The sequence below is a fragment of the Physeter macrocephalus genome, unplaced genomic scaffold (genome assembly GCF_002837175.3).
Source record: "Physeter macrocephalus isolate SW-GA unplaced genomic scaffold, ASM283717v5 random_6, whole genome shotgun sequence".
NCBI lineage: Eukaryota > Metazoa > Chordata > Mammalia > Artiodactyla > Physeteridae > Physeter > Physeter macrocephalus.
The window spans coordinates 24953-51145 of NW_021145292.1; the positions used below are offsets into that span (position 1 = coordinate 24953).

The window sequence follows — 26193 nt, forward strand, 5'->3', positions numbered from 1 at the left end:
AAGAAGGTGGGATGGAATTCCTTGGCTGTCCAGTGGTTAGGACTCCACTCTTTCACTGACAAAGGGGCCGGATTCAATCCCTGGTCGGGGAACTAAGATCCCTGTAAGCTGCGCAGCAATGAATCAATCAATCAATTATAAAAGAAGGTGGTGGGACTTCCCTGGCGGTCCAGTGGTTAAGAATCCACGCTTCCACTGCAGGGGGTGCGGGTTTGATCCCTGGTGGGGAAACTAAGATCCTGCATGCCAGTGAAGTGCAGCCAAAAAAAAAAAAAAAAAGGTGGTAAACATGATGACTAGATCTAATATTCTGACAAATTGTATGTGTGTTTTCAAAATCCAAATCTCTGATTTTTTTTATCAAGGAGGAAGGCAGTACTGTAAAATGTAGAAATTTAAAGTTTGTGGTTTGTAATCAGAGGATTTGGTTTTGAATCCAGGCTCCACTTGTTAGAACTTCAGCGACCATTGACTAGTACCTTCTTTCTCCAAACTCAGTTTTTTAAATTTCTAAAGAATAGTGATTTGCATCTCAATGGGTTTCGTGGAAATTAAAAATGGTACGTTGTCCTAATGCTTAGCACGGTACCAACAATAAATACGCTTTTGTTTTTGTTGTTGTTGTTATTACTTAAGCCCTCCCCTTCCGGTCCCAATATGTCGAAATTCCGCCTCGCTTGTTAGCTTAGCGCCTCCAAGGTCCTGAGCCAGTCTCGGTTCCGCTGCGTAGGTGCGGGTTCTCGGAAATCAGCTGTTTCAGTCCTGAGCTATTCTGTTCATTGGATTCCTCCCTCCGCAGACACGGGGCAGGGCTTACTTGAGCTTTCCTACCAATCGCTGCAGCTAGAGGTGTGGTTTCGGCTCCGCTTGTCCCGCCTCGCGGAGAAGGAGGAGTTGTGGTGGCGCCAATGAACTCACAGCCTGGGGAAGAGGTTGGCTGAATGGCAGCCAGTGTCGGGGCGCCTCTATGGGAATGGCGAGCTCCGGGGTTCAGCCGCTCACTCAAGCCTGTGGCAAGGGGGCGGGTTCGAGAGGCGGGCCGAAGCCGAGGGCGGCGCGGGAGGCCCTGGAGCCAGAGTTCTCTCTGGGGACCGGAAGCCTGGATCCGAGCTACTGGAGGGAGCGGGGGCTGAGACTCTAACCAGGTACCGGCCCTGAGAAGGCGCGCGGGGGTGTGGGTGGGGGCGCGAGTTTCTCCCTGAGAGCGCAGGCAGGCACTGTGGGGTACGCCCCGGAGGGGTCAGACTCTGTCCCCAGGTTGAAACAGGAGCTGTCTTCTCCATCCTCCTGTCCAGCCTAGGTCCCCAACCGTAACGCCCCCCCCTCCAGAAACACCCCTGCAACTTCCAAGACCCGAAACCTGGCACTGTTGCATTGGTTCAGTGTCTTGGCCAACGCTTTTACCTTCCGGTCTGTTATTTTTGATCCTTACCAAAAAAAAGAAAGAAAAAAATAGAGTTCTTTTCAGAAAAGCTTATTGAGCACAAAATACGCGCCTAAAAGAGTGTTGGATAACTGGAGAAAAAAGAGTTTACAGCCCTTAACCTCCGTGCTTGCAATCTATTTAAGAAGCCCAGGTTTTTTGGTTTTGTTTTTACTTGCCGCCTCTCTTTATTAATACCAGCCAATTAGTTCCTTAGGAACTGGGGCCTCGTCGTTTGTTTTTTAAAAGCAATACAAGTACATAGTGTAAAAAGTCAAGCACTACTAAAGGGTTAAAGTGAAAAGTAGGAGCCCCTGCCCAATTCTTTACTTCCCTTGTTCCTACTTCCCAGAGGTAGAAAGGCAGCTCATGATTATTCGTACTGGTGGAAAAGAATCTTTCCCACCCCAAGCATTTGATTTGTAATAAAATCATGTGACCTTTTTTTAGTCCACAGAAGTGGGTGTTAATTCTTTTTTGTTAGGCTCAGGCTGCAAGAAGTTTTGATTTCCTAAACAGACAGATGGCAGTGGGCGGGGAAAGGTAGGGAGAAGGGCTCCACCCAGCCTGCTTGGTGACAGGCAAAAACAAGTTTTGAGGGAATTTTCTCACAAACTTAATAATCCACATGAAGAATCAGAGATTGACAGAGGTCATAAAAGTGTCACAATTTTAGGGATTGACTGACCCCTTACACAGTATTTAAGTATCTTAAACATCTTCTAGAGAATGGAGCTCCTCTTTCCAACATGGAGAGCAGTTTATCTCCAAGGAGGTTCAGCCTCTGATAAAGCTTTGGGGCCAGCCGGGATAATGCTGAAATAAATACTTAAGACTGGGACTTCCCTGGCGGTCTAGTGGTTAAGACTCCACGCTTCCACTGCAGTGGGTTCAATCCCTGGTGGGGGAACTAAAATCCTGCATGCCGTGCGGCACGGCCAAAAGTAAATAAATAATACAAAACCGTTTTTTTAAATACTTAAGACTGACCTTTAACTGCTCCAGCATAAGTGAAACACAAACAAATAAATTTAAAATAAATTCATTGGGGGAGATAGATGAAATGAGATTGCGGAAGTATCGTACATGTTTGTTGAAGCTGGATGACGGGTACATGGATGATCCTTGTACTACTCACTGTACTTTGTTGTGTGTTTGAAAATTACCATTGAGACAAAAAGGCCTACATATTGGAGCCCTTAAATAGTACTCCCTGGAAGAATATACGCCAAACTGATAATATTGGTTACTTCTGGAGAGGAGGAAAAGGGACCAAGATTGGGAGTGGGGTCAATCTAGACTTTACTCTTTTTCTGTATTTTTTCTTACCTGTATAATTAAACGTTTTTAAAATTTGTGATAATAAACAATCACGAGACCGTGGATGGTTTAGTCCAGCAAAATTTCCAATTGGGAACCTGCATCCTTCAGGCTCAGACCCCAAATGGCGCAGTGGGAGATGCTGCAGAATCTTGACAGCCCATTTCAGGATCAGCTGCACCAGCTCTATTCAAATAGCCTCCTGCCGGTGGACATTCGACAGTACTTGTCCGTCTGGATTGAAGATCAGAACTGGTGAGGCCTTCAGGAAGTTGGGGGGATGAGGAAAATGATTTCTTTCTTCTGAGCCCCCAGGATCCTGGAGACACCAAGGGCAGGAAGGGGTTGGAAGGCCTCAAGATAGTAGCTACCCTGCAGAGATACTAATCCTTGTCCTTCCTGGTCCCTAGGCAGGAAGCTGCACTGGGCAATGATGAGGCCAAGGCTAATATGCTCTTCTTCCACTTCTTGGACCAACTGAACTATGAGTGTAGCCGCTGCAGCCAGGACCCTGAGTGTTTGTTGCTACAGCACAACTTGCGAAAATTCTATCGGGACATTCAGGTACTTGGAGGAGCCAGGAATAACAAAGTAGGAATGGCAGCTGAGTGTAGAGGAGTACGTTTTAGGGTATGGAACATGGGACAGGACCTCGAGGTTCAAAGGACAGGGGAAGATCTGGGGAAAATGGGACAGAGTCTGGACTTGGGAGATCACTGGCAGAGAGAAGGACATAGTCTAGATGACCTGTTTGGAAAGAGGCTAGGGTTTGGGGGACCAGTGGTGAAAAGGGGTAGGGCTTGGGACCCTGAAGAGGGGAGAATACTGAGGTCACTGGTGGGGAGGGCCTGAGGTGGTAGTTCATTGATGGCAGTTAAGTTAAATCAATCCTTTCTCCTTTCCTACTGCAGGCCTTTCCCCAGGGTGCTACCCAATTGGCTGAGATGATCTTTAATCTCCTTCTGGAAGAAAAAAGAATTCTGACCCAGGCTCAGAGGGCTCAGTCGGTGAGAACAATTTGGTGGTGATGTTGAAAGCTCCTGGAGTAGAGAGGGATCCTGCAAAGGACTCAGCAAATTTGCCTCAGAACAAGATCCCTCCACGTCCTGTGGTTTCATTTCAGGCCTGGATTTCAGGGATGAAAGGTCAGAGTTGAAATGTGCTCAGAGCCTCTTATTTCAGGAGCAAGGAGAACCAGCCCTTGCAGCACCTGAGGAGAGCCAGCAGCATGAGATTAAATCCCGGATCCTGGAATTAAAGGCTATGATGGAGGTTGGTAGATGTGGCAAGAGCCAGGGTAGGCAGGACTCAGCCTCCCTCCTCTCACAGAAGCAGCCTCATCAGGGTCTCATCTCCTCTGCAGAAGCTGGTGAAATCCATCAGCCAACTGAAAGACCAGCAGGATGTCTTCTGCTTCCGATATAAGATCCAGACCTCAGGTAGAAAGCACATTGAGGGGTGGGAGAAAGATGCCTACTGGGAGGCCAAGGGTAGAATAGAGCAGAAGGGGAAAGCCCCAGTAAGCAATAATCACCTTTGGCTGCATCTTGCTGGTTACAGTCCTGCTGCCATTGCAAAGCTGGAGGTGCCAGGGTATGTTGTAGAGGTCAGGCTGGAGGTGTAGCTGAGGGACAGCTAGTGAATGTTGGAAGGGATGCTTGGGAAACTGCCTTAGCAGATTGAGTGGGCTTCTGGTTCTAGCAAGACCATTCAGAATTTACATGAGGGCCCAGAGGTGCCTGTGCTTTGGTTGGTTCCCCTTCTTCTCTCTTCAGAACTCCCCACTCCTTGACTCTGGCTGAGGTCTGGGCTGGGAAGGAGAGGGGGAGGAGCCCTAGGTCTGAGCATTTGTCTCACTCCTGCTCCTGCCGTCCAGCGAGAACACCCTCTTTGGACCCCCATCAGACCAGACAGCAGGACATCCTGCAGGAAACGCTCAATGAACTGGACAGAAGGAGAAAGGTGGGTGGCAGAGGACAGAGGGAGTGGGCAGCAGGGAACTGGGGAAAATGAGGCATCGGGAGCCCTGGCCTCCTAGCCTTGGCTTCTTTGTCTCTTCATCCCTGGTTGAATGGTGGAGGGTGATGGTGAGAGGCTCTCAGCATTCACTTTATGTCTTTCATAGGAGGTGCTAGATGCCTCCAAAGCACTGCTAGGCCGATTAACTACCCTAATTGAGCTACTGCTGCCCAAGTTGGAGGAGTGGAAAATTCAGCAGCAGAAAGCCTGCATTGGAGGCCCCCCGGTTGGAGAGTTGGAGCAGTTGGAGAAGTGGTGAGAGGCACCTCCCCACCCTCGTGCTCACCTGGCTCTAGTCCTAACTACCCCCTGTGCTTTGTAGGTTATAATGCCCTATGTATGACAAGAGATATTGCCCTCCTTAATCTCTGCTCCCCAGAATGATCCCAGCTCCCTTGTCTGACTACAGCTATGCTCTGCTCTTCATTCTCACCACCCAGGGAGCCCAGAGCCCAGTCTTTGCTTTGGGGAAAGTAATGAATTAATCCACAATCCGATTTCTCCTTCCTGCTTAATTACCCGAGAAATATCGTTTTACCTTTTTTTTTTTAGTGCAATGAATATAATGCCAGGGCTTCCCTGGTGGCGCAGTGGTTGGGAGTCCGCCTGCCGATGCAGGGGACGCGGGTTCATGCCCCGGTCCGGGAGGGTCCCACATGCCACGGAGCAGCTGGGCCCGTGAGCCATGGCTGCTGGGCCTGCGCGTCCAGAGCCTGTGCTCCGCGACGGGAGAGGCTACAACAGTGAGAGGCCCGCGTACTGCAAAAAAAAAAAAAAAAAAAAAAAAAAGTATATATATATATATATATATATATATATATAATGCCAAAAAAAATTACCAGATGTAGCTACTATAATATTATTAAACAAAAATTGAATCATACCGTTCCTACTATTTTGAGACCTGTGGGTTTGTTTGTTTTTTTTAACTTAACAGTATATCATATTTACCCCTGCCCATGATACTTTAGTTTTTACATCTTTTGGCCATACCACACAGCATATGGGATGTGAAATCGTTCCCCAACCAGGGATCAAACCCGCACCCCCTGCAGTGGAAGGGTGGAGTCTTAACCACTGGACCATAACGGAAGTCCCTGCCCATGATACTTTTTTCTTTTTCTTTTTTTGGCTGTATTGGGTCCTCGTTTCTGTGTGCTGGCTTTCTCTAGTTGCGGTGAGGGGGGGGCTACTCTTCATTGCGGTGCACAGGCTTCTCATTGCGGTGGCTCCTCTTGTTGCAGAGCACGGGCTCTAGGCGCGCGGGCTTCAGTAGTTGTGGCACGTGGGCTCAGTAGTTGTGGCTCTTGGGCTCTAGAACGCAGGCTCAGTAGTTGTGGCGCACAGGCTTGGTTGCTCCGCGGCATGTGGGATCTTCCCGGACCAGGGCTTGAACCTGTGTCCCCTGCATTGGCAGGTGGATTCTTAACCACTGTGCCACCAGGGAAGCCCTAAACAAATTTCTTTGTTTTCCAGTAAACTCCTTATTTTATATTAATTTTATTGTGATGTAGAAAAAAATAACTAACGTGTCCTTCAACATATTTGAAAAATACCTATTATTTAGATATTTTGTCATGAGAAAATTTATTATAATTTAAACTATTAAAAATATACCATGGGGGGGCACCCGAGGAATGAACTGAGAGACTGGGGTTGACATATATACACTATTGATGCTATGTATAAAATAGATAACTAATGAGAACCTACTCTATAGCACAGGGAACTCTACTCAGTGCTCTGTGGTGACCTAAATGGAAAGGAAGTCCAAAAAAGAGAGAATATATGTATCCATGTAGCTGATATACTTTGCTCTACAGCAGAAAGTAACACAACATTGTAAAGCAACTGTTCTCCAATAAAAATTAATATAAAAAAATAAAAATATACCACTGTTCAGATAAATTGAAAACATATATAGGGCTTAGGGTACAGGATAAGTATTTACATTACAGTTGCACATGTATTCATCATTTTGTACAGGGGTTGGCAAATTATGGCCTGTGAGTGATTTCTTGCTATTTTAAACAGTGCTGCAGTAAATAACCTCATAGCTCCATCTTTATTTACATCTCCAATTATTTCTGTAATGTAAGCTATCAGAAGTGATATTCCTGGGTTAAAGTATATATTGGGTTGGCCAAAAAGTTCGTTCGGTTAGTGAATGCATTGTTCAATAAAATTCTTGGTGAAAATGAAAAATGTGTTTTTTGTTTTTAGTTAAAACTGAACAAACTTTTTGGCCAACCCAATACCTTTTCTTGGTGGTGGTGCTGTTATTGTGTTGTTCTTTTGTTTCATTGTTTTTAATACAAAGAGCTGTATTTCTTTTTCTGATTGTAAATATAAAATATACTAATTGGAAAAATTTCAGAAAACTTAAAAGAGAAAAATAGTAAAAATTACCCATGTGCATAATCTGATCGTTCAGAGGTAACCACTGTTAATGCTTTTTAAAAAAATTTTTTTGATGTGGACCATTTTTAAAGTCTTTATTGAATTTGTTACAGTATTGCTTCTGTTTTATGTTTTGTTTTTTTGGCCGTGAGGCATGTGGGATCTTAGCTCCCCGACCAGGGTTTGAAGCCACACCCCCTGCATTGGAAGGTGAAGTCTTAACCATTGGACCACCAGGGAAGTCCCCTGTTAATGCTTTTGAATACATTTTTCCAGATTTTCCCTGTGCGTATTCACAAATATACATCTATTTTAAACAGAACTCAGATTATATCATATATATACTATCTTGTAATTTTTTTAATTTAATGGGTTTTTTTTGTTTTTTTTTAATAAAGTATTTTTTTTAAATTAATTAATTTATTTATTTTTGGCTGTGTTGGATCTTCGTTTCTGTGTGAGGGCTTTCTCCAGTTGTGGCGAGCGGGGGCCACTCTTCATTGCGGTGCGCGGGCCTCTCACTGTCACGGCCTCTCCCATTGCAGAGCACAGGCTCCAGACGCGCAGGCTCAGCAGTTGTGGCTCACGGGCTAGTTGCTCCGCGGCACATGAGATCTTCCCAGACCAGGGCTCGAACCCGTGTCCCCTGCATTGGCAGGCAGATTCCCAACCACTGCGCCACCAGGGAAGCCCTAATGTTTTTGAAATTTTTTTCTTGTTAAAAATTTGTGTCTATGTCATTATTTTTAATGGTTGCATAGTATTCCATGATGTCAATATGCCGTAATTTATATACCCAATACCAATTGTTTCTAATTTTTCTATTACAGAAAACAAAGCTATGAACTATGAACATCTGTCTTTGTCCATTTATTTGTCTGATTATTTCCTTAGGATATATCTTAGAAATGGAATACTGCAAAATGTATATACATTTTTTGAAGCTTTTTATTTTTTATATATTTTTTGGCCACACCACGGAGCATGTGGGATCTTAGTTCCGCGACTAGGGATTGAACCTGCGCCCCTTGCATTGGAAGCGCGGAGTCTTAACCACTGGACCACCAGGGCAGTACCCTGAAGCTTTTTATTTTTATTTTTATTTTTTTATTTTATTTATTTATTTATTTATTTTTTGTGGTATGCGGGCCTCTCACTGTTGTGGTCTCTCCCGTTGCAGAGCATAGGCTCCGGACGCGCAGGCTCAGTGGCCATGGCTCACGGGCCCAGTCGCTCCGTGGCATGTGGGATCTTCCCGGACCGGGGCACGAACCCGTGTCCCCTGCATTGGCAGGCGGACTCTCAACCACTGCGCCACCAGGGAAGCCCCCTGAAGCTTTTTAAAAAAATAGTTCCAGGGCTTCCCTGGTGGCGCAGTGGGCCGATGCAGTTTCTGACTTTCCACATAGTTAAAGGGGAGCTCTTGGAGCCTGTTTGGGGATTCCAGGAAACTGATGGATTCTTTCTCCCTTGGATTCTGTCACCCAGGTTCACAGCTGGAGCAAAGCTGTTGTTTCATCTACGGCAGCTGCTGAAGGAGCTAAAGGGATTGAGTCACATGGTCACCTATCAGGGGGACCCTCTGATCGAAGGGGTGGATCTGCGGAAGGCCCAGGTCACAGAGCTGCTACATCGCCTGCTCCACAGGTCTAGAGGCCAGGGAGGGACCTCGAGGGAGGCCAGAGGGAAGGGACAAGGGGAGCCATTCTTACAGATACTGACCTCTATGTATTTTCTTCACATCTCCCCAGAGCCTTTGTAGTAGAAACCCAGCCCTGCATGCCCCAAACTCCCCATCGACCCCTCATCCTCAAGACTGGGAGCAAGTTCACCGTCCGAACAAGGTTGGCATTTCAGAACTCATTCCTGCTTCCTTTCACCAGCCCTGGCACTGATGCTTTCTGGTTTTACAAATCTTCCCACTCTTGGCTGTTTCTTCTCTCTTTTCCCCTCAATCTACTTACCTCTTCTAATCTCTTCCCTTGTTTTTTTTCTAACATCTGGTCTATCCAGGAGATTGAAGTTGACCACTTTCCCCCATCTACCTCCCTCCCCTTCAGGCTGCTGGTGAGACTCCAGGAAGGCAATGAGTCACTGACTGCAGAAGTCTCCATTGACAGGTAAGTTGGGGCAGGTGAAGGGTGGGACCAAGGGGTGGCCAGGAAGTGGGGAGGTGGGGTGGAGGAGGCACCTACTCTTTACAACAGGGCCCTGGGGCTGTGTTCTTTTCCCTTCCATTCCTACCTCATAGAAATAGCTCATCTCTTTTGTTGAGTGCTTACTATGTGACATGTAGCTTGTCAAGTACCCAATTTAAAATTGTCACAGGAACCCCATGAGTTAGGTATTATCAATGCACTATTCAAATGAGGAAACAAGTTCAGATAATTTATGTCTCTAGTGCAAGGCCACATAGCTGATGAGCTGCAGATTTGGGTCTGAACCCGGGTCTGTCTGATTCCAAAGACCAAATTCCTAACTTCTACACTATTTTGCTTCCCAGTGATTTTTTGTTTTTTTCTTTACAGAAATCCTCCTGAATCACACGGGTAGGTGCCTGACAAGGAAACTGCAAACTTTTGTGCACTGCATGACCTGTACCATCACATGTGGCAGCCCTGATGGGGACACAAACAAGGAGGAGGTTGATTTGGGTGGTGTATGGACAGATGGAGAAGGGGAGGTCTGAAATGAAGTGGAACTTTTGTTATTTTCCTGCTGAGTTTTTAGAATAACTCTGCTCCTGACCTGCATATATCTTCTTCCTCCTTGGAATAGCTTCCGGAAGTTCAACATTCTGACCTCAAACAAGAAAACTTTGACTCCTGAGAAAGGGCAGAGTCAGGGCTTAATTTGGGACTTTGGCTACCTGGTAAGAAGGGATGGTATCTTAAGGTTGTAGTCCAATCGAACAAGCTGGGGGAAGTTCCCAGGTCTTGGGAAGTCCTGAGGGCAAAACAGGGGTTCCAGGGACCCTGGGGTCCTTGCTCTGGCATTCTCTCTCCCTCCCCTCAATTCACAGACACTGGTGGAGCAGCGTTCAGGTAGTTCAGGAAAGGGCAGCAATAAGGTGAGGCCTGGACAGGGGGTTGGGGGCCAGGAGGAACTTACCAAAGGGCACGCTGATCACTGTGTCTTCTGCTGTCCCAGGGGCTGCTAGCCGTGACAGAGGAACTGCACATTATCAGCTTCACAGTCAGATACACCTACCAGGGTCTGAAGCAGGAATTGAAAGTAAGTGAAAATGGAGTGCATTTGGGGGAAGACTTAAGGAGGGGTTAAGCAGAAGCCTCTCAGGGTGGGATATTGTCTGGCCCTTACCAGACGTCTACAGCTGGAAACATCACATCCCTCTTCTGTGATTTCTGTCTCCTCCCTAGACAGACACCCTTCCTGTGGTGATTATTTCTAACATGAACCAACTCTCAATTGCCTGGGCCTCGGTTCTCTGGTTCAATCTGCTCAGCTCAGACCCCCAGGTAGGAGGTGGGGGCCAACAGGTGAAGGGTGGCCAGGAGGGGCGTGGAAGCTTGGTGTGAAGGCACTGCTTCTGAGCCACGCTGTCCCTTCCTACCTCTGCAGAATCAGCAGTTCTTCTCCAGCCCCGCCAAGGCCCCCTGGGACTTGCTGGGCCCTGCTCTCAGTTGGCAGTTCTCCTCCTACGTTGGCCGAGGCCTCGACTCAGACCAGCTTGGCATGCTGCGGGACAAGCTGTTTGGTACAGACCTTCTTCTTTTCTCTCAGCCTTTCCCCAGCCTTTGTCTGCCCCTGCCCTCCATCCTTTCTGTCCCAGGACCCTTGGCCCTGCCTCTCCTATCATCTGAACTGTCTGTCTGCCCACAGGGCAGAACTCCAAGACTGAGGGTGCCTTGTTGTCCTGGGTTCATTTCATTAAGGTAACTCCCTGCATCCTGTGCAGCTAGACCTTGGCCCCCGTCCAATTACTAGTCCTTCCTCACACCCAGGGCAGCTCCACATCTCTTCCTGCTTTTCCATTCCTCCTTCAGCGAGAGAGCCCCCCTGGCAAGCTACCATTCTGGATATGGCTCGACAAAATTCTGGAACTGGTACATGACCACCTGAAGGATCTCTGGAACGATGGGTAAGGCCTTGGTCAGCCTCCCTCTCTTCCCTGCCGCCTTTCTGTGCTTTAGAGTGGACTCTGTGCGCCCTCGTGTGGCAAATAGGGAGAGAGCAGAACCTGGTGCCAGGTTATACCCCCTCACGTTTGCAGTAATAGTCTCCTAGCCCGTATTTGTCTAGCATCCACTGTGTTCCAGAGCCTGCGGGGTGCTTTTTATGAATTCTCTCACGTAATCCTTATAACCCTGCTGGGCGATGGGTGTTGCCACCCTCAAGGGAGGAAATGAAAGCTCAGAGAGGTTAAAGGACTTACACCCGGGGCATAGTTGGGATTCAAACCGAGGCCTGTCTGACCTCACGCCTATGCTCTTTCCACCACACTGCCTGCCCATTTGTGTAGCACTTTGCCTTTTACAAGGTGCTTTTCATCTGTGTGACCTCACCGCAGCTTCACACCTCTTCCAACCCTGGGAGGTGGATATTGTCAGTAAAGTGAAATGACTTGGCCAACATGGAACAGTTTGTAACAAGGTGGCAGAGCCAGGGCCCAGACCTGGCAGTCTGTCCCTCTACAAGGGGAGCAGGAGGCAGGAGGGCCTCACAGCTGCTCTCTGTGCTGCAGACACATCATGGGCTTTGTAAGCCGGAGCCAGGAGCGCCGGCTGCTGAAGAAGACCATCTCCGGCACCTTTCTGTTGCGCTTCAGTGAAACATTGGAAGGGGGCATTACCTGCTCCTGGGTGGAACACCAAGATGATGGTCAGCTGCCCTGCCCTGCTGTTTCCACAGCCTCTCTTGCTGCCCCTCTGCCTGCCCTTGGCTTCCCTGGCTCTGTCCTGAATCCCTCAGCAGACTTGTGGTTGGGCAGCCAGGGTGGGGAGCTCCCAGGCCCAGCCTCTTCCCTCAAGCCTGCCTGTTCCTGCATCCACTCTCCAGATAAGGTGCTCATCTACTCTGTGCAGCCCTTCACCAAGGAGGTTCTGCAGTCACTCCCGCTGACCAAAATCATCAGCCAGTACCAGCTGCTCACTGAGGAGAACATACCTGAGAACCCACTGTGCTTCCTCTACCCACGAATCCCCCGGGATGAGGCTTTCGGGTGCTACTCCCAGGAGAAAGGTGAGAAGCATTGATACACTTCACTGGTAGAGTGCAGGGATCCACAGGCATCCACAAATCCAACTCTTTCCTTTCAACGTGGGAAAACTGATATCCAAAGAAGTTAAGGGCTTTGTCTGTGGGACACTGCTAGTTAGTAGGGAGACATGACTGTCAGGACTACCTGCACTAGGGGACCCTGGGGCTATGTGTCCAATCTGTTGACCTCCCCTGCCTCCTGTGTCTGTCCCCCATAGTTAATCTCCAGGAAAGGAAGAAGTACCTGAAACGTAAGCTCATTGTTGTCTCTAACAGGTGAGATGCGAACTCTTTGCCCATCTTCCCTAACTCTCTTTGGCTGATATAGTGACCCAAACCTGCCCAATTCCGGTCTCTCCAGCCTTCTTTCCTACTGACCCACACTCCCCAGCCCTCTAGGTTTGTTTCCTATTCTTTTAGCCTCTCTCCTCTCTGTTTTCCTGCTGCCATCCTTAGGTTGTCTCCACAGGGGTTCCCTGATAATAATAGTCATGATCATTGATGTTAATGGACATCTACGTAATGCCAAGCATGGTACTAGATTTTTTTAGAACATTTTTTCATTTAATCCTTATGAGAACCCATTTGAGCCAGTAATGAATGATAACAGCCACATTTAATGAAAGTTTAGTATGTTCCAGGCACTGGGCTAAATGCTTTGTGTTCATTTTCTCATTTATTGAATCTTCATAATTGTCCTTTGAGGCAGAAGATACTGTTATTACTGTTTTCAGCTGAGGAACCTGAGGTTTAGTGTGGTGAAGTGGCATGCCTAAGGTACATGGCTAATCAATGATCCAGGTCTGTCAAATTCCAAAGCCCTGCTTTTAACCATCCTACTGCCTCTCAAGTATTAGTGAGGTATTTTTGTTCCCTTTTTACAGATGATAAATCTGAGGCTCAGAGAGGTTAGGTCACTTTGCCTAAGGTCACCCAACTAGTAGATGATAGGATTTAAACCTCTGGTTAACCTTAAGCCCTCTGCTCTATTGCCTTTTAGACTAGAGAGATAGCCTCTGCTTTCTCTACCATTCCCCACTTTACCTAAACAACTGAGCCCTGCTCCTTTGTCTGTATTGGGGTATCCAGACAGGTGGATGAGCTGCAACAACTGCCGGAGCTTAAGCTGGAGCCAGAACTGGAGTCATTCGAGCTGGATCTGGGGCTGGCACCAGGGCCAGAGCCAGGGCCGGGCCTGGACTTAGAGCCACTGCTGGAGGCAGGGCTGGATCTGGGGCCAGCACTGGAGTCCACTCTGGAGCCCACTCTGGAGCCCGTGCTGGTGTCCACCCTGGAGCCCGTGCTGGAGTCCACCCTGGAGCCCGTGCTGGAGTCCACTCTGGAGCCTGTGCTGGAGTCCACTCTGGAGCCCACGCTGGAGTCCACTTTGGAGCCCGTGCTGGAGCCCACACTAGGCGAGGTGTCACAGAGAGTCCCAGAGCCAAACCTGGGACCAGGACTGAAGCTGGAGCCTATTCCAGAGCCTATTTCACAGCCACTGCCAGAGCCGGATTTGCCCCATGATCTGAGACACTTGAACACTGAGGACATGGAAAGTAAGTGATGAGATGGGTCTAGGGAAGAGGGGACACATTCCCTTTCCCAACTCCCCTCCCTCACCCACTACAGAAAAAGACTGAGTTCTGAGCTCCTCATTGGAGAAAGGCTTATTTCCCTGTGATTCCTTTTATTAGGAAATAACACACGCCTCCCCCGCCCCACCTAAGTGCCCATCAGGCCCTGTCTAGGCCTCTGCTGCCATCCTCTCTCACTTTCCCTGCTGCTTTGGGAACTCCTTGCCTAAGATCAGGGCCTGACTTCTTTCTCTGGACTATCTAGTCTTCAGAAACAGCATGAAGATTGAAGAAATCATGCCAAATGGTGACCCACTGTTGGCTGGCCAGAACACCATGGATGAAGCTTGCATCCTCCCTCGCAGCCATTTCTACACAGATGGGCCCTTGATTCCTGCTGACTACTAGAAACTACACTTTCTCTGTTCTTTCCATATATTTTGCCCTTCCTACCTCTCACATCATGATGTTGCTCTCCAAGGATGGGAAATCAGGCATGTGCTCCTTCTAAACTGGGTTAACCGTGGGATTTGGAGTGAGAGGTAGAAGCATAATATGGGTAAGGAACAGGCACCAATGAATCAGAACAGATGTTACCCATAGCTCCAGCTAGGAGCCTGGAGGCTGCCTGCTGTGCTGGGAGGTATAGGAATTTGAGGGCAGGCCAGAACAGTTAGGAGGTACTTGGAGGACTCAGGGCAGTGGCTTCTTTCCAGTATGGAAGGCTTTCAACATTTTAGTAGCTGATAAGACTAACCTGGTGCCTACTTCATCTTCCTGGAGTGCCCTTTCTGCTCAAAACAGCTCTGACTTCTGATCCTGCAGTGATTCAGAACTCCTGTCTTTGGCCAAATACACTCTTGGCCAGGAAAGCAGGAAAGGAAGCCCTGGGTCAGGGAGCAAGAGAGGGCCACACTTAGGACCCTCACTTCCTAATCACAGTCCCTTGTAATCTCATTCAGCTTGCTTAGCCATGTAGGGATTAAGGCCAAAAAGATCACGGTTAATCTATATACCAAGGGGTCATGAGGAAAGGTCCCTCTCCACCATAGCCCTTCAGAGTAGAAGGATGCAGTTTGTAGTCCTTTGGCCCTGTTTTTCCGTTCTGTTTCTTTTTGCTAACAAGCCTAGAAATTAGACTTAGATATCCACATAAATAAGTCTTTATTGAAAAATGCATAATTCAGTATAAATATAATAAATAATCCTCCTCCCCAAACTGCTGCCACGACGATAAATAATCCCAAAATTTCCCTTCCCGTGTAATAAATATTCAGTCTGTTCTAGGTCAGCATCATAAGTCAGTCAGTATTGGTAATTTATCAACAGAGCAAGTCCTGTTAAAATTAATGGACTGATTAACTTGTTGGCTCACAGGTGTCTAGGCTGATAAATTCATCTTAGCATTGCTGAGCCGTGGAGGTCTGGGTGCTATCCTTAAGCTGCTGGCTTAGGGGCTCAGAGTTGCTGCTCCATGGGCAAAGACCCTGGCAGCTACAGCCACAAAGGCCTGGAGGCTGCGAAGGATCTTGAGGCGGAGAAGGAGGCGCTGCCACGGCTGGCTGGGACTGGGGCTTGGAGTCTGTTCAATCTCCCAGTGGTGACCCTCGGGCTGAAAGGACACAGGACACAATCAGAGAGGACTCTAGATCCTTCACTCCCCCGCCAGGCCCTGTCTCTGACACCTGCAAGCCCCACTCCTCCAGGCCCCTAGTTCATACCTGCAACAGTTCCCTGAGGCCCAGTAGGGAGGCATGAAGCTGGCCCACAGGGCCATCGGGGAGTAGAGAAGGCTCCCCTGTGAAAATATCTGAGCCCAGCAGCTTCTCGTAAAAAACCAGGCCTTGGTGGATCCTTTGCAAGCAGGACTGGGGAGAAAAGAAAGCAGTGAAAGAAAACAGATACAGTGACTTCCCTGGTGGTCCAGTGGTTAAGACTCCGTGCTTCCACTGTAGGGGGCATGGGTTTGATCCGGGGTTGGGGAACTAAGATCCCACATGTTGCTCAGCACAGCCAAAAAAACCACACCAAAAACAAAAAAGAGAGAGAGGGAGAGGAAGAAAGAAAAAAAAGGAAGGAAAGAAAGAAAAAAGAAGGAAGGAGGGGAAAGAAAGGAAGAAAGAGAAAAAGGAAGGAAGGAAAGGAAAGGAAAAGAAAAAAGACAGATACCTTCTAATTACTCCATCAAAGACCCACCTGATATTTGCCATTCTTAGAAACGGCTGCGATATGAATGTTTGTGTCCCCAGAAAATTCATATTTTGATATCCTGATCCCCATGTGACGGTATTGGGAAGTGGGACCCTTGGGAGGTTATTAGGTCATGAGGATGAAGCCCTCAAGAATGGGATTATTGCTCTTATAAAAGAGACCCACAGAACTCCCTAATCACTTCCACAATGTGAGGAGACAAGACGTCTGCAACCTGAAGAGGGCCCTCAATCAACCATGCTGGCACCTTAATCTCGGACTTCCAGCCTCCAGAACTGTGAGAAATAAATGTCTGTTGTGGGCTTCCTTGGTGGCACAGTGGTTAAGAATCCGCCTGCCAATACAGGGGACATGGGTTCAAGCCCTGGTCCGGGAAGATCCCACATGCCGCGGAGCAGCTAAGCCCGCGTGCCTAGAGCCCATACTCCGCAGCAAGAGAAGCCACCGCAATAGAGCCCACTCACCGCAAATAGAGAAAGCCCACACGCAGCCACAAAGACCCAATGCAGCCAAAAATAAATAAAAATTTTAAAAATAAATTTATTTTTTAAAATAAAAAATAAATGTTTATAAACTACTGAGTCTATGGTTTGTTGTTATAGCAGGCTGAATGGACAAGGACAGATACAACTTTTACTAATTCACCATGGTGTCCAGCTCTGTCCCCAGTCCCCTCTTCCTTGCGGCCCAGCCTCATCTTAGTACCTGACTGTTGTCCCTGAGTCTGTGTGGATCACAGCCATCCCCACACTGGATATGGGGGACATGATTTGTAGTCTCATCATCTTCTTCTCTTGGTAGATCCTGGAATGGAGGAGGGGTGGGAAGAGTAAAGAAATAAGTACTTTCAAACCCCACCTGGATCCTCAGGCTGTGACTCTCCCTGGAACCCCACTCCCCTGTCCTCTCTTACCCTCTGATGGCTTTCAACCCTCCAGCTTCCACCCTAGGCCACAGAGTCTTCCACTGCAGCCTTGGAGGGCTTGGATAGGCTCCTGTTTGGTCCCAGAGGCTGCCACTCACCACATGTCCCATTGGTTGATGTGCACTCCAGGCCAGCATGCAGAGCTGCTGTGAGAGCTGCTGGCCCCGAGCCCAAGCAGGGCTGCTGCCCTCAGGCACAGCCCGGCCCCGAGCAATCCAGGGCAGCAGCAGCAGCAGCACAGCTCTGCTCCCCAGCATCTCGTTGCCTGCTTCTCAGATCTGGCTGGCTCTGTGCCTTGCAGTCCCTGTGGAATCTCTGTCCACTTCCCCTTGCTCTGAGCCTGATTCTCTCTGTTCTGTGCGTCTCTGATTTGGTTCCCTCTGTCGTTCACCGAGTTTCTGAGCTGCTTCCTGTAGCTTTTCTCCCCTTGTCTCTGAGTCTCTTTTTAAGCTCCCTGCATTGTAAGACCCGCCCTTTATACTAGCAGGTGACTCACAGCAGGTGGGATTCCCCTCCCTGCATCATCTCCCTCCGTGGAGAGCCCAGGTAAGTAGCCTCAGTTCCAGGGGAAATGAGTGGTGTGGTTGCTGTGGCTGGAGGCCTGGGATGGGACTTATGTGTAATGCTCTCCAGGAATCAAAGAGGCTGTAGAAGGGGGTGGGGCGGGAGTAACGAATATTTAAATGAATCTAGTCTCAAGTTCCTTCCTGCTTAACCTTTCCCTCATCTATTTGCCTCTCGAAGCTATATCTTCCCTCCCTTCAAACCTAATTTCCTCACTCCCTCCTGCCTGAGTAAAAATCAAAACAGAAGCATTCATTTATCTCCCAATAGGATGGCAAGCTCAGTTTGGAATGAAGTTTGGTTTCCACCCGATGCCCTCAATCTAAGAATAAGGGGGCTTCTTAGTCTCTGTTGGGAACAGTGTTACTTTCACTGGGAGACAATGGACATGAAGGCACTTTGTGAACTGGGAAACCACTAAGTTCGGTATAAGGTATTATTGCTCCCTCACTTCAGGCCTCACTCTGGAGGTTAGGAGGGCTGTTGGAAGGAAAGAGCTGTTGCTAAGAACCATCTGATTCCTCAACCTTAGTGGCCCAAGTTTCTCGGGCTCTGTGGGATTCAGGTGATTTGGGGGTGGGGGATACCAGTGTAAGCAAGGGCTAGAAATCCAACTGAGATATTCCAGCACCCAGCCCTTCACTGTGGCTAGAAAGTCCAGGGTTCTGGGTAGTTGAAGGTGCACAGTGTCAATGACCCTGGCTGGTCCTTCAGCCTGTTGCATCCATGGGTAAAATCCGCTGACAATGATTTCATCACCATCCCTGATGCAACATTCAGTGAAACAGCTAAGACTGTGAAGTTGGGCGTGGGAGTGGAAGGTGGTCCAAATCTGGGACTGCCCCAACCCCAGTGGAGGGTCCCAGGACAATCTGGACGTCAGAATGAGGCCATGGATGACCACACAGATGGCTCCCAAAGGCTTTCCAAGAGGTTGACCCTTCTTCTCTGAGAAACACCCTCGACAGAGGTCTCCCTTCCCATAGGACTATTCAAAACTGCCCAATGAAACCTCTAATTCAAATATGACTCTGCGGTAAATCCACCCTTTGGATAAAACATTTGCAGCATCAGAGAGGTTACCTCAGTTTGAGTGAGAAATGGTTTGCCTCTCCTTACACTGGTGAATACAAATGAAATAAGGAAATTGGGGGTGGGAGTGGGGGTAGGGGAGCTCACCTCACTTTTGTATAATGTCTCCCATGCTTTTCCTGCCTCTGGTTCCCATTCTGGGAGCCCTTTAGGATAGGAGATGGAAGGTGAAAAGGAGGAGGAGGAAGTGGAACGCTGGGGGATGGGATGAGAGGGACAAGGGTGAGTTGGAGGCACGGGGCTTTGTTTCACTTCCTGGTGCTTCGGGAGTTGGGTAGGAAGCAAGGTTGGTGGGGCGATTGTGGGACTGTTGTGTGACAGGAACTACTTCCAGGACTAGATCTGACCTGGAGCTGCAAGGAGACCTTGACGTCAGCAGGACCTCAACCGTTATGCAAATTATATTGACAAGCAGGCCTTTCCAGTTGGATGCCCAGATGCCAAATCCAGTTGAAGTTTCCCCAGGTGGTTAGTAATGATGGCTTATATCCAACTCTCACTTTACGCCAAGTACTTAGTTTAACCACTTTTCATATATTAACCCATTTAATTCTCACAACAACACAATTAGATAGGTACTATCATTATCACCATATTACAGATGAGGAAACTGAGGTGCAGAGATAAGTAACTTGCCTAAGATCACTATTAAGTGGCCAGAATTACAGTGCAGACTCCAGATCCTGCATTCTCAGTCATTCCATTATATTGGACACTGAGGCAACGCTAAGCATCTTAATTAAGTAGCTCATTTAGCCCAGGTATCTCTGGCATCTCAGGCCCTTTAATTCTCACTGTTAAGCCTTTCTTAGAGACCTCAATATGGAAATTTCTCAAGGGTAGGAACTGTCTCTGTCTCTCAGCACCCATCTTTTTACAAGATTTTAAATCTAAGGACCTCTGAAGTCAGATCAGTTTGAGAGACCCTCTGAGTTAAGGTGTTTTTCTCTCCGTCAATGACCTCTGACAAGTCTAGAACCCCTCTGAGTCCTGGAAAACTAAATTCTTGGGTTCTTTTATGAAGGTCTATTTACCAGTCTTTATTGAGAGAAATGCTTTAAAACTGTATCCTCTATGAGGAATTGCTTCCACCAGAGGCCCTCTATGTGGCCTTTAGAAACTGAGCTAAAATACCCCACAGACATCTAACAACCTGGATCTATTCCAAAGCAGTTTAAGCTCAGCGTTGGACCCCAAGAATCCCTAAGTGCTGACGCTAAATCTGTAAGAGTCTGGGGAAGGCAAATGTCTCAATTTGCTATGCCCTGTCCCTCTGAGGATAATGTCTAGCTCCACGAGCTAGGGGAATTTGATAGCTGAGTCCTGTTCCCTGGAAATATTACCGGCGCCTCTGGGGAGAGAACAATCACAGATGGGAGTTTCAGACGGTTGCCTTTAGAATCGTAGACGATGTAGCTACTTGGGCCGTGTTAGGGGGCTGCCTCCCGCTTCCTTTTTTCTCTCCCATGCCTGGAAATGATAGGAAATGCCAGCGAGTTTCGGGGGTAACAGGGTCGGAGGTGGCGGAGTGCTCACAAGAGCACAACGGGAAGAGTGGGTGGAGTGGGCCATACTGGGAATACCCAGCAATCGATTCCCAATGCTTTGCCTTGGGCGCCCCTTATTCTAGTTTCTAAAGCTATAGGGAGCATGAAAGTTCGATCTCCAAGCCTGGGGCTCTCTAATTTTGTTTAAGGAAGGCTTAAAAGAAAAGACGTTACTTCCTAACGACACCAAACAGGGACAACGTCTGACTACGTTTGTCCCTACCCCCGCCCCGTACCTCTTGCTTTCGCCCAGCTCCCGTGTCACACGTCTTCTCGCGGGGCCGGCTGTACCTGTCTCCTTCCGATTGGCTGAGGTGAGCCCCTAGCCCTTCCTGATTGGAAGCGACGACTGGGAGTACGCCGTCCTTTCTTTCGTGGAGTTTGGTTGAACCAGAGGCGCGGGGGAGAATTGGGGAAACTGGGATTCCCCGCGGAGCTGACGGCGCTTGCTCTCCCCCCTACTCGTTTTAATTCCAGGCGCTCCAAAATATCCGCCATGGAGAAATCTTGGTAATGACCCAATCCCCGTAAGCATCCCGGGAACACATCTGACCCCTGCTCTAATCCCTCCTCTCCCCGCCGCCGGGGGAGAATTATGGGTAATTGATTTTTCTGGTTACCCCAGAGAATCCTGGGTAACTAGCTATTTCCATCACGTACCCCTACCCCCGCCCCAATTGTGGGTAACTGGCCATTCTTATTTTCCCCTAGAGAATCCTGGGTAACATTGCAGAGGATTCTGGCAATTGACTTCTGTTGTTCTCCCTTCTCAACCACCTACCCCCACCCCTAATTCTGGGAAACAAGCACGTTAGCCCCCTCTACCTAATACCTGCCCTCGCAGTTGCTGCTCTTACCACTGATGGTTCAGGATGAACCAGGCAAGTGAGCAGGCCTGAAGGGAGGTGAAAGGGAAGTCAGGGATTAAGTTAGTGGGGTGGTGGGGAGTACAGAGTGCCTAGAGGAGAAGAGGAAGGGATAGCACTTCTCCCACCTCTACCCCAATGCCCATTCCCTTCCTGCTTGTTCATCCTATGTCTAGCATTCTCACATCTTCTGCCTGCATCATCTCCCTCCTGCCAGTAAAACCTGGAACACACTAAGTACAAGTACCTGGGCCTACTCCTGACTCAGCTACCTCTTTCCCTTTGCAGGTCAGGATGTCCATTCTAGGTCCACTGGTGTCATCCTGCTGAAGGCTGGGTCAGGCATCCAGAGGGGCTGTGGCAAGGGAGGGTGTGACACGGGTCTAATCTGCTGCCATCATCATCACCATCATCATGAACTTCGAGGTTCTGGACCCTGGACTGGCAGAGTATGCCCCAGCCATGCATTCTGCCCTGGATCCTGTCCTGGATGCCCACCTGAACCCAAGTCTGCTACAGAATGTGGAGCTGGACCCAGAGGGAGTGGCCTTAGAGGCTCTTCCCGTCCAGGAGTCAGTGCACATAATGGAAGGTGTCTACTCTGAGTTGCACAGTGTGGTGGCTGAAGTGGGTGTGCCTGTCTCCGTCTCCCACTTTGACTTGCACGAGGAGATGCTGTGGGTGGGAAGCCATGGGGTAAGAACTGTACTCCTTTGTAATGGCTGGAAGGAGATGTTGGAGGTCTTTTATCTGCTTTTAACTCAAGAACAGATGTTTTGCAGGGAGCCAGAACTGAGTTGAGGTGATGAAAGTTAGCTGGGTCTCCAAGTCAAGCCAAGAGGAAGGGAGTGGAGGGAGAAAGAGGGAGTCATAGGATCCAGAGATGGGTTACATAGGTGTTGTTTTTCAGAAGGCATCCCAATTCTACCACAATTTGCCCATTCCATGCTTTGATTATTCTTAATAACTGTACACATCAGTTAGCCTATAGCCATCTAAATATAGTCTCTAATGCTCCTCCTCTGTTTTCCATTTTTATAATTATAGAATATTTTCTTTTCTGGCCGTGCCGCGTGGCTTGTGGGATCTTAGTACCCCCAACCAGGGATCAAACCCGGGCCCTGTCAGTGAAAGCGCCAAGTCCTAACCACTGGACCCCCAGGGAATTCCCTAATTATAGAATGTTTAGTGCATCTTTCTGCATATGTTACATGGAATCATTTTGTCTTTGGCTGATTTTAATCTCTCTGGGAGCAGTTATCATTGTTAATTTCTTAAAATGTATCCATATTGCCAATATGCTAGGGAGCCCAAAGATTTTGTAAGAAATAACATGGTATCCTTGGTTTACTAATTTACCTTCCATAGGGTGGGAACTGTTTTTCCATTGGAATGAGTGAATTTTTTTGGTAATACACTCATTTCAGTAGGCAGTGTCTACTGACAGGCTAGGCCCAGGGAATAAAGCTGAATAAAACATAATCCTTGCCCTCAAGGAGTTCATAGGACAGCGAGGAAAGCAAACAAACATATGAACAGATAATTTTATGGCACTTTAAAAGAAACTAAAATGTTTCACTTAATAATTATGAATTTAGGATATAAACTAATAAATGCCAATGTGAAAATACGTACTGAGTGTTGATGAGCATAGAAGAGGATTAGAGGATCTCCAGAAGGAAGTGACACCTGCACTGAGTCTTGAGAGATGAGTAGGAGTCAGGTGAAGAAGAGGGGGAAATGCTATCTCGGCAAAAGCAACGGGGTAAACAATGATTCCCAAGATATTATATAGCATGATGATTGCAGAGTGCAGGAACTATAAGCAAGTAGGGTTTACTGGACTAGATGATGAAGCTGAAGAGTTAGACATTTCTTCAGCCAGTGTTTCTTGAGCACCTTTAAGGTGCCAGACCTTGCTCTGGGGTCTAAGTTTGGAATAAGCATTTTAAAAGGCAACACAAGTATATTTATGACATATCAGGTGTTGCTTAGAATCCTTAAGAAAAATACAGTGGAATAAGGGAGTTGAGGTATCGAAGGGTGGGAGGTGTTGCTATTTTACATAGTTGGTCAAGGGAAGGGCTTTCTGATAAAGTCATATTTGAGTAGAGACTTGGATGCAGGCCAGGATGTCCATTCTAATCTCCCTAGAAGGGAGGGAGGGAGCCATGCAGATATCGGGAGGAGAACATTCTAAAAAACCTCATATGCTATGTTAAAAGAGTTGGACTGATTCTTCAGTCCACTGAAGGTTTTCATCCAGAAAGACAAGGTCTGGTTTGCATCTTAGGTGGAGTGCTGAGGTAGCAGTATAGAGTTTGATTTAAGGGGAATGGGGCAGGACTTAGTGAGGTCAGTGTGCAGTATGTTGTAGTAGTTCACATAAAATACCTTGAAGGCCTGAGTGAAGCACTGTAGGGATTTATACATGAGAACAGATTTGAGAAATATTTAGGAAGTAAAATAAATAAGATTTAAGTCAACTACCAGTGACTTACTCCACTGAGTAGATCATGGTACCATAGGGAATACAGTTAAGAGGAATTGAAATGGGGTAAAGATGGTGAATTTTTTTTAAATTAATTTATTTTTGGCTGTGTTGGGTCTCCGTTGCTGCGCGCAGGCTTTCTCTAGTTGTGGCCAGCGGGGGCTACTGTTCGTTGTGGTGTGCGGGCTTCTCACTGCTGTGGCTTCTCTTGTTGCGGAGCACGGGCTCTAGGCTCGAGGGCTTCAGTAGTTGCAACACTCTTGGGCTCTAGAGCGCAGGCTCAGTAGTTGTGGCACACGGGCTTAGTTGCTCTGTGGCATGTGGGATCTTCCCGGACCAGGGCTCGAACCAATGTCCCCTGCATTGGCAGGTGGATTCTTAACCACTGCGCCACCAGGGAAGCCCAAGATGGTGAATTTGATTTAGGATGTAACAAGTTTGAGGTTCTCATGGGATTTCTAAAGAGAGACATATAGTAGGTATTTGGATGTGTAAGTCTGAAGCTTGAGGCAGTGGTCTGGGCTAGAGGAGAAAAGTAGGATTCATCAACTTTAAGATGAATGGTTAAAACCTTAAGAGTGGGTGAGATTATCTAGGAAGAAAAGTAGAGTGAGAAGATAGTGGGCTGGGAATAGCCATGTTTCAAGAGTGGTCATAAGGGTTGCACATAAGGAGAAGATAGTGAGCTAAGAGTCAGGAGAGAAACCAGGAGTGGATGATGTCATAGTAGCCAAGGATGGCATGAGTTTCACATTCTCTCTATTCCAGCCTGTGACCCACAGTACACATTTCCCAGTTGGCTGGCAGAGATTATGACTTGACTGTGGGGACTTCCCTGGTGGCGCAGTGGTTAAGAATCCGCCTGCAATGCAGGGGACACGGGTTCGAGCCCTAGTCCAGGAAGATCCCACATGCCGCGGAGCAACTAAGCCCGTGTGCCGCAACTACTGAGCCTGCGCTCTAGAGCCCACAAGCCACAACTATTGAGCCTGCGTGCTGCAACTACTGAAGCCCATGAGCCTAGAGCCCATGCTCCGCAACAGGAGAAGCCACCGCAGTGAGAAGCCCGCGCTCCACAATGAAGAGTAGCCCCCGTTCGCCACGAGTAGAGAAAGCCCGCGCCCATCAACGAAGACCCAAAGCAGGCAAAAATTAAATAAATAAATAAATTTATTTATTTATTTAAAAAAAAAAAAGACTGTGGAACATAAGAAAGCCAGCTGGCCATTGGAGGATTGGACCCACATCCCTGACCTTCTGAGCACTGTTCTAACCAACTGAGCCATTACCTATTCAGCAAGGATATTGTGAGGATAAAATGAGGTAGAGTTTATAGAACTGCTTTGTAAAGCATTAAACAAACATAAGATAGTATTATCAGTGTTTTTATCACTAAGATTGGTGCTCAGCCTTATGCCTTAGTCGCTGCTAGCCAGAAAGGCCAGGCAAGAATGGAGAAAAACTGAGCAATGTCCAGTCTCTGATTTGTATCTGGGATGGCCTTGCCCCTCCACTCAGGATGTCTCTCATCTTTTTGTCCACTACAGGGCCATGCCACGTCATTTTTCGGCCCAGCTTTGGAACGCTACTCATCATTTCAGGTCAATGGCAGTGATGACATTCGGCAGATCCAAAGCCTGGAGAATGGCATCCTTTTTCTTACCAAGAACAACCTGAAATATATGGCCCGTGGAGGCCTCATTATATTTGATTACCTGTAAGTGGTGTCTCACCTCTGGACTGGGAAAGAGGGTCCCTCACAGAGTGGGAAGTCTAGAGAATTGGAAACTTTTGAGACCCTGGCCCCTTAGCTTTTACTGTCTCACAGGCTGGATGAGAGTGAAGATATGCACAGTCTGCTGCTGACTGACAGCAGCACTCTGCTCGTTGGTGGGCTGCAGAGCCACATATTGGAGATTGACCTTAACACTGTCCAGGAGACTCAGAAGGTACAAGCAGGGCCTGAGGTTATTGGGGGGAGTATAAGCTGGAAATGCCTGTGATGTGTGCGACCTTTCTGTTCCTTTGGTCTGTGGGAAGAATCATTCTCACCGGTTTCTCCCGCTTCCCTGCACAGTATGCAGTTGAGACACCTGGAGTCACTATCATGAGACAGACGAATCGCTTCTTCTTCTGTGGCCACACATCTGGCAGGGTGACTGACTACGTTCCATTTTTCCTCCCACCATGGGGCCCTGTTTCACCAGATAATGTGATTGGGCTCTGCCTTTTCCTCATTTCTGGGGCTGTAGTTGGAGGGTGGGAGGAATGGATTGAGTTCCTACTTAGCCATGTTCTACTATGAGATTATCTTTCAGCCTGATGTTTTCTGTTGTAAATGGGTATCTCAGAGGCAAAGGGGTAAACAAGAGCTCTCTTTGGGGTCCCATCCAGCTCTTGGCGTCTCTTTTTGCTTTTTTTTATGCTTTAATTGTCTGTAACCTAGAGCCGTAGTTCTTTTTTTTTTTTTTTTTAACATCTTTATTGGAGTATAACTGTTTTACAATAGTGTGTTAGTTTCTCCTTTACAACAAAGTGAAT

General features: G+C 47.8%; 3 protein-coding genes across 14 annotated transcripts in view; 2 read left to right on the top strand and 1 right to left on the bottom strand.

Moving 5' to 3' along the window:
- The first annotated feature begins 999 nt into the window (after positions 1-999).
- STAT2 (signal transducer and activator of transcription 2) lies at positions 1000-14991 on the top strand. Its single transcript, XM_007129368.4, has 24 exons — positions 1000-1145; positions 2855-2998; positions 3154-3307; positions 3655-3750; positions 3926-4015; positions 4107-4182; positions 4620-4705; positions 4869-5017; positions 8651-8809; positions 8914-9006; positions 9223-9282; positions 9691-9711; positions 9941-10034; positions 10185-10232; positions 10313-10396; positions 10543-10641; positions 10745-10880; positions 11006-11058; positions 11170-11264; positions 11868-12004; positions 12182-12364; positions 12601-12658; positions 13472-13938; positions 14222-14991. The coding sequence occupies exons 2-24, from the start codon at positions 2868-2870 to the stop codon at positions 14362-14364; spliced, it is 2712 nt and encodes a 903-aa protein (XP_007129430.1). The 5' UTR covers positions 1000-1145; positions 2855-2867; the 3' UTR covers positions 14365-14991.
- Positions 14992-15105: 114 nt separating this feature from the next.
- On the bottom strand, positions 15106-19941 carry IL23A (interleukin 23 subunit alpha). The gene is made up of 4 exons (XM_007129369.3): positions 17191-19941; positions 16873-16971; positions 15678-15824; positions 15106-15568 (listed from the first exon to the last, which is right to left on the bottom strand). Exons 1-4 carry the CDS (start codon positions 17347-17349, stop codon positions 15407-15409), a joined length of 567 nt encoding a protein of 188 aa, XP_007129431.1. The 5' UTR covers positions 17350-19941; the 3' UTR covers positions 15106-15406.
- Positions 19942-20536: 595 nt separating this feature from the next.
- PAN2 (poly(A) specific ribonuclease subunit PAN2) overlaps positions 20537-26193 on the top strand; it is a 15450-nt gene continuing 9793 nt past the window's right edge. For 4 of the 12 annotated variants that reach the window (XM_028483091.2, XM_028483094.2, XM_028483095.2 and 1 more), the window contains exons 1-5: positions 20538-20805; positions 21450-21857; positions 25200-25369; positions 25481-25601; positions 25730-25864. In XM_028483091.2, coding sequence (XP_028338892.1) covers positions 21576-21857; positions 25200-25369; positions 25481-25601; positions 25730-25864 — 708 coding nt within the window. In that variant the 5' untranslated portion in view covers positions 20538-20805; positions 21450-21575. Of the gene's footprint in view, positions 20806-21449; positions 21858-25199; positions 25370-25463; positions 25602-25729; positions 25865-26193 lie in introns of those variants that run through there. The other 8 variants (XM_007129373.4, XM_007129371.4, XM_007129372.4 and 5 more) reach the window with 4 other exon arrangements.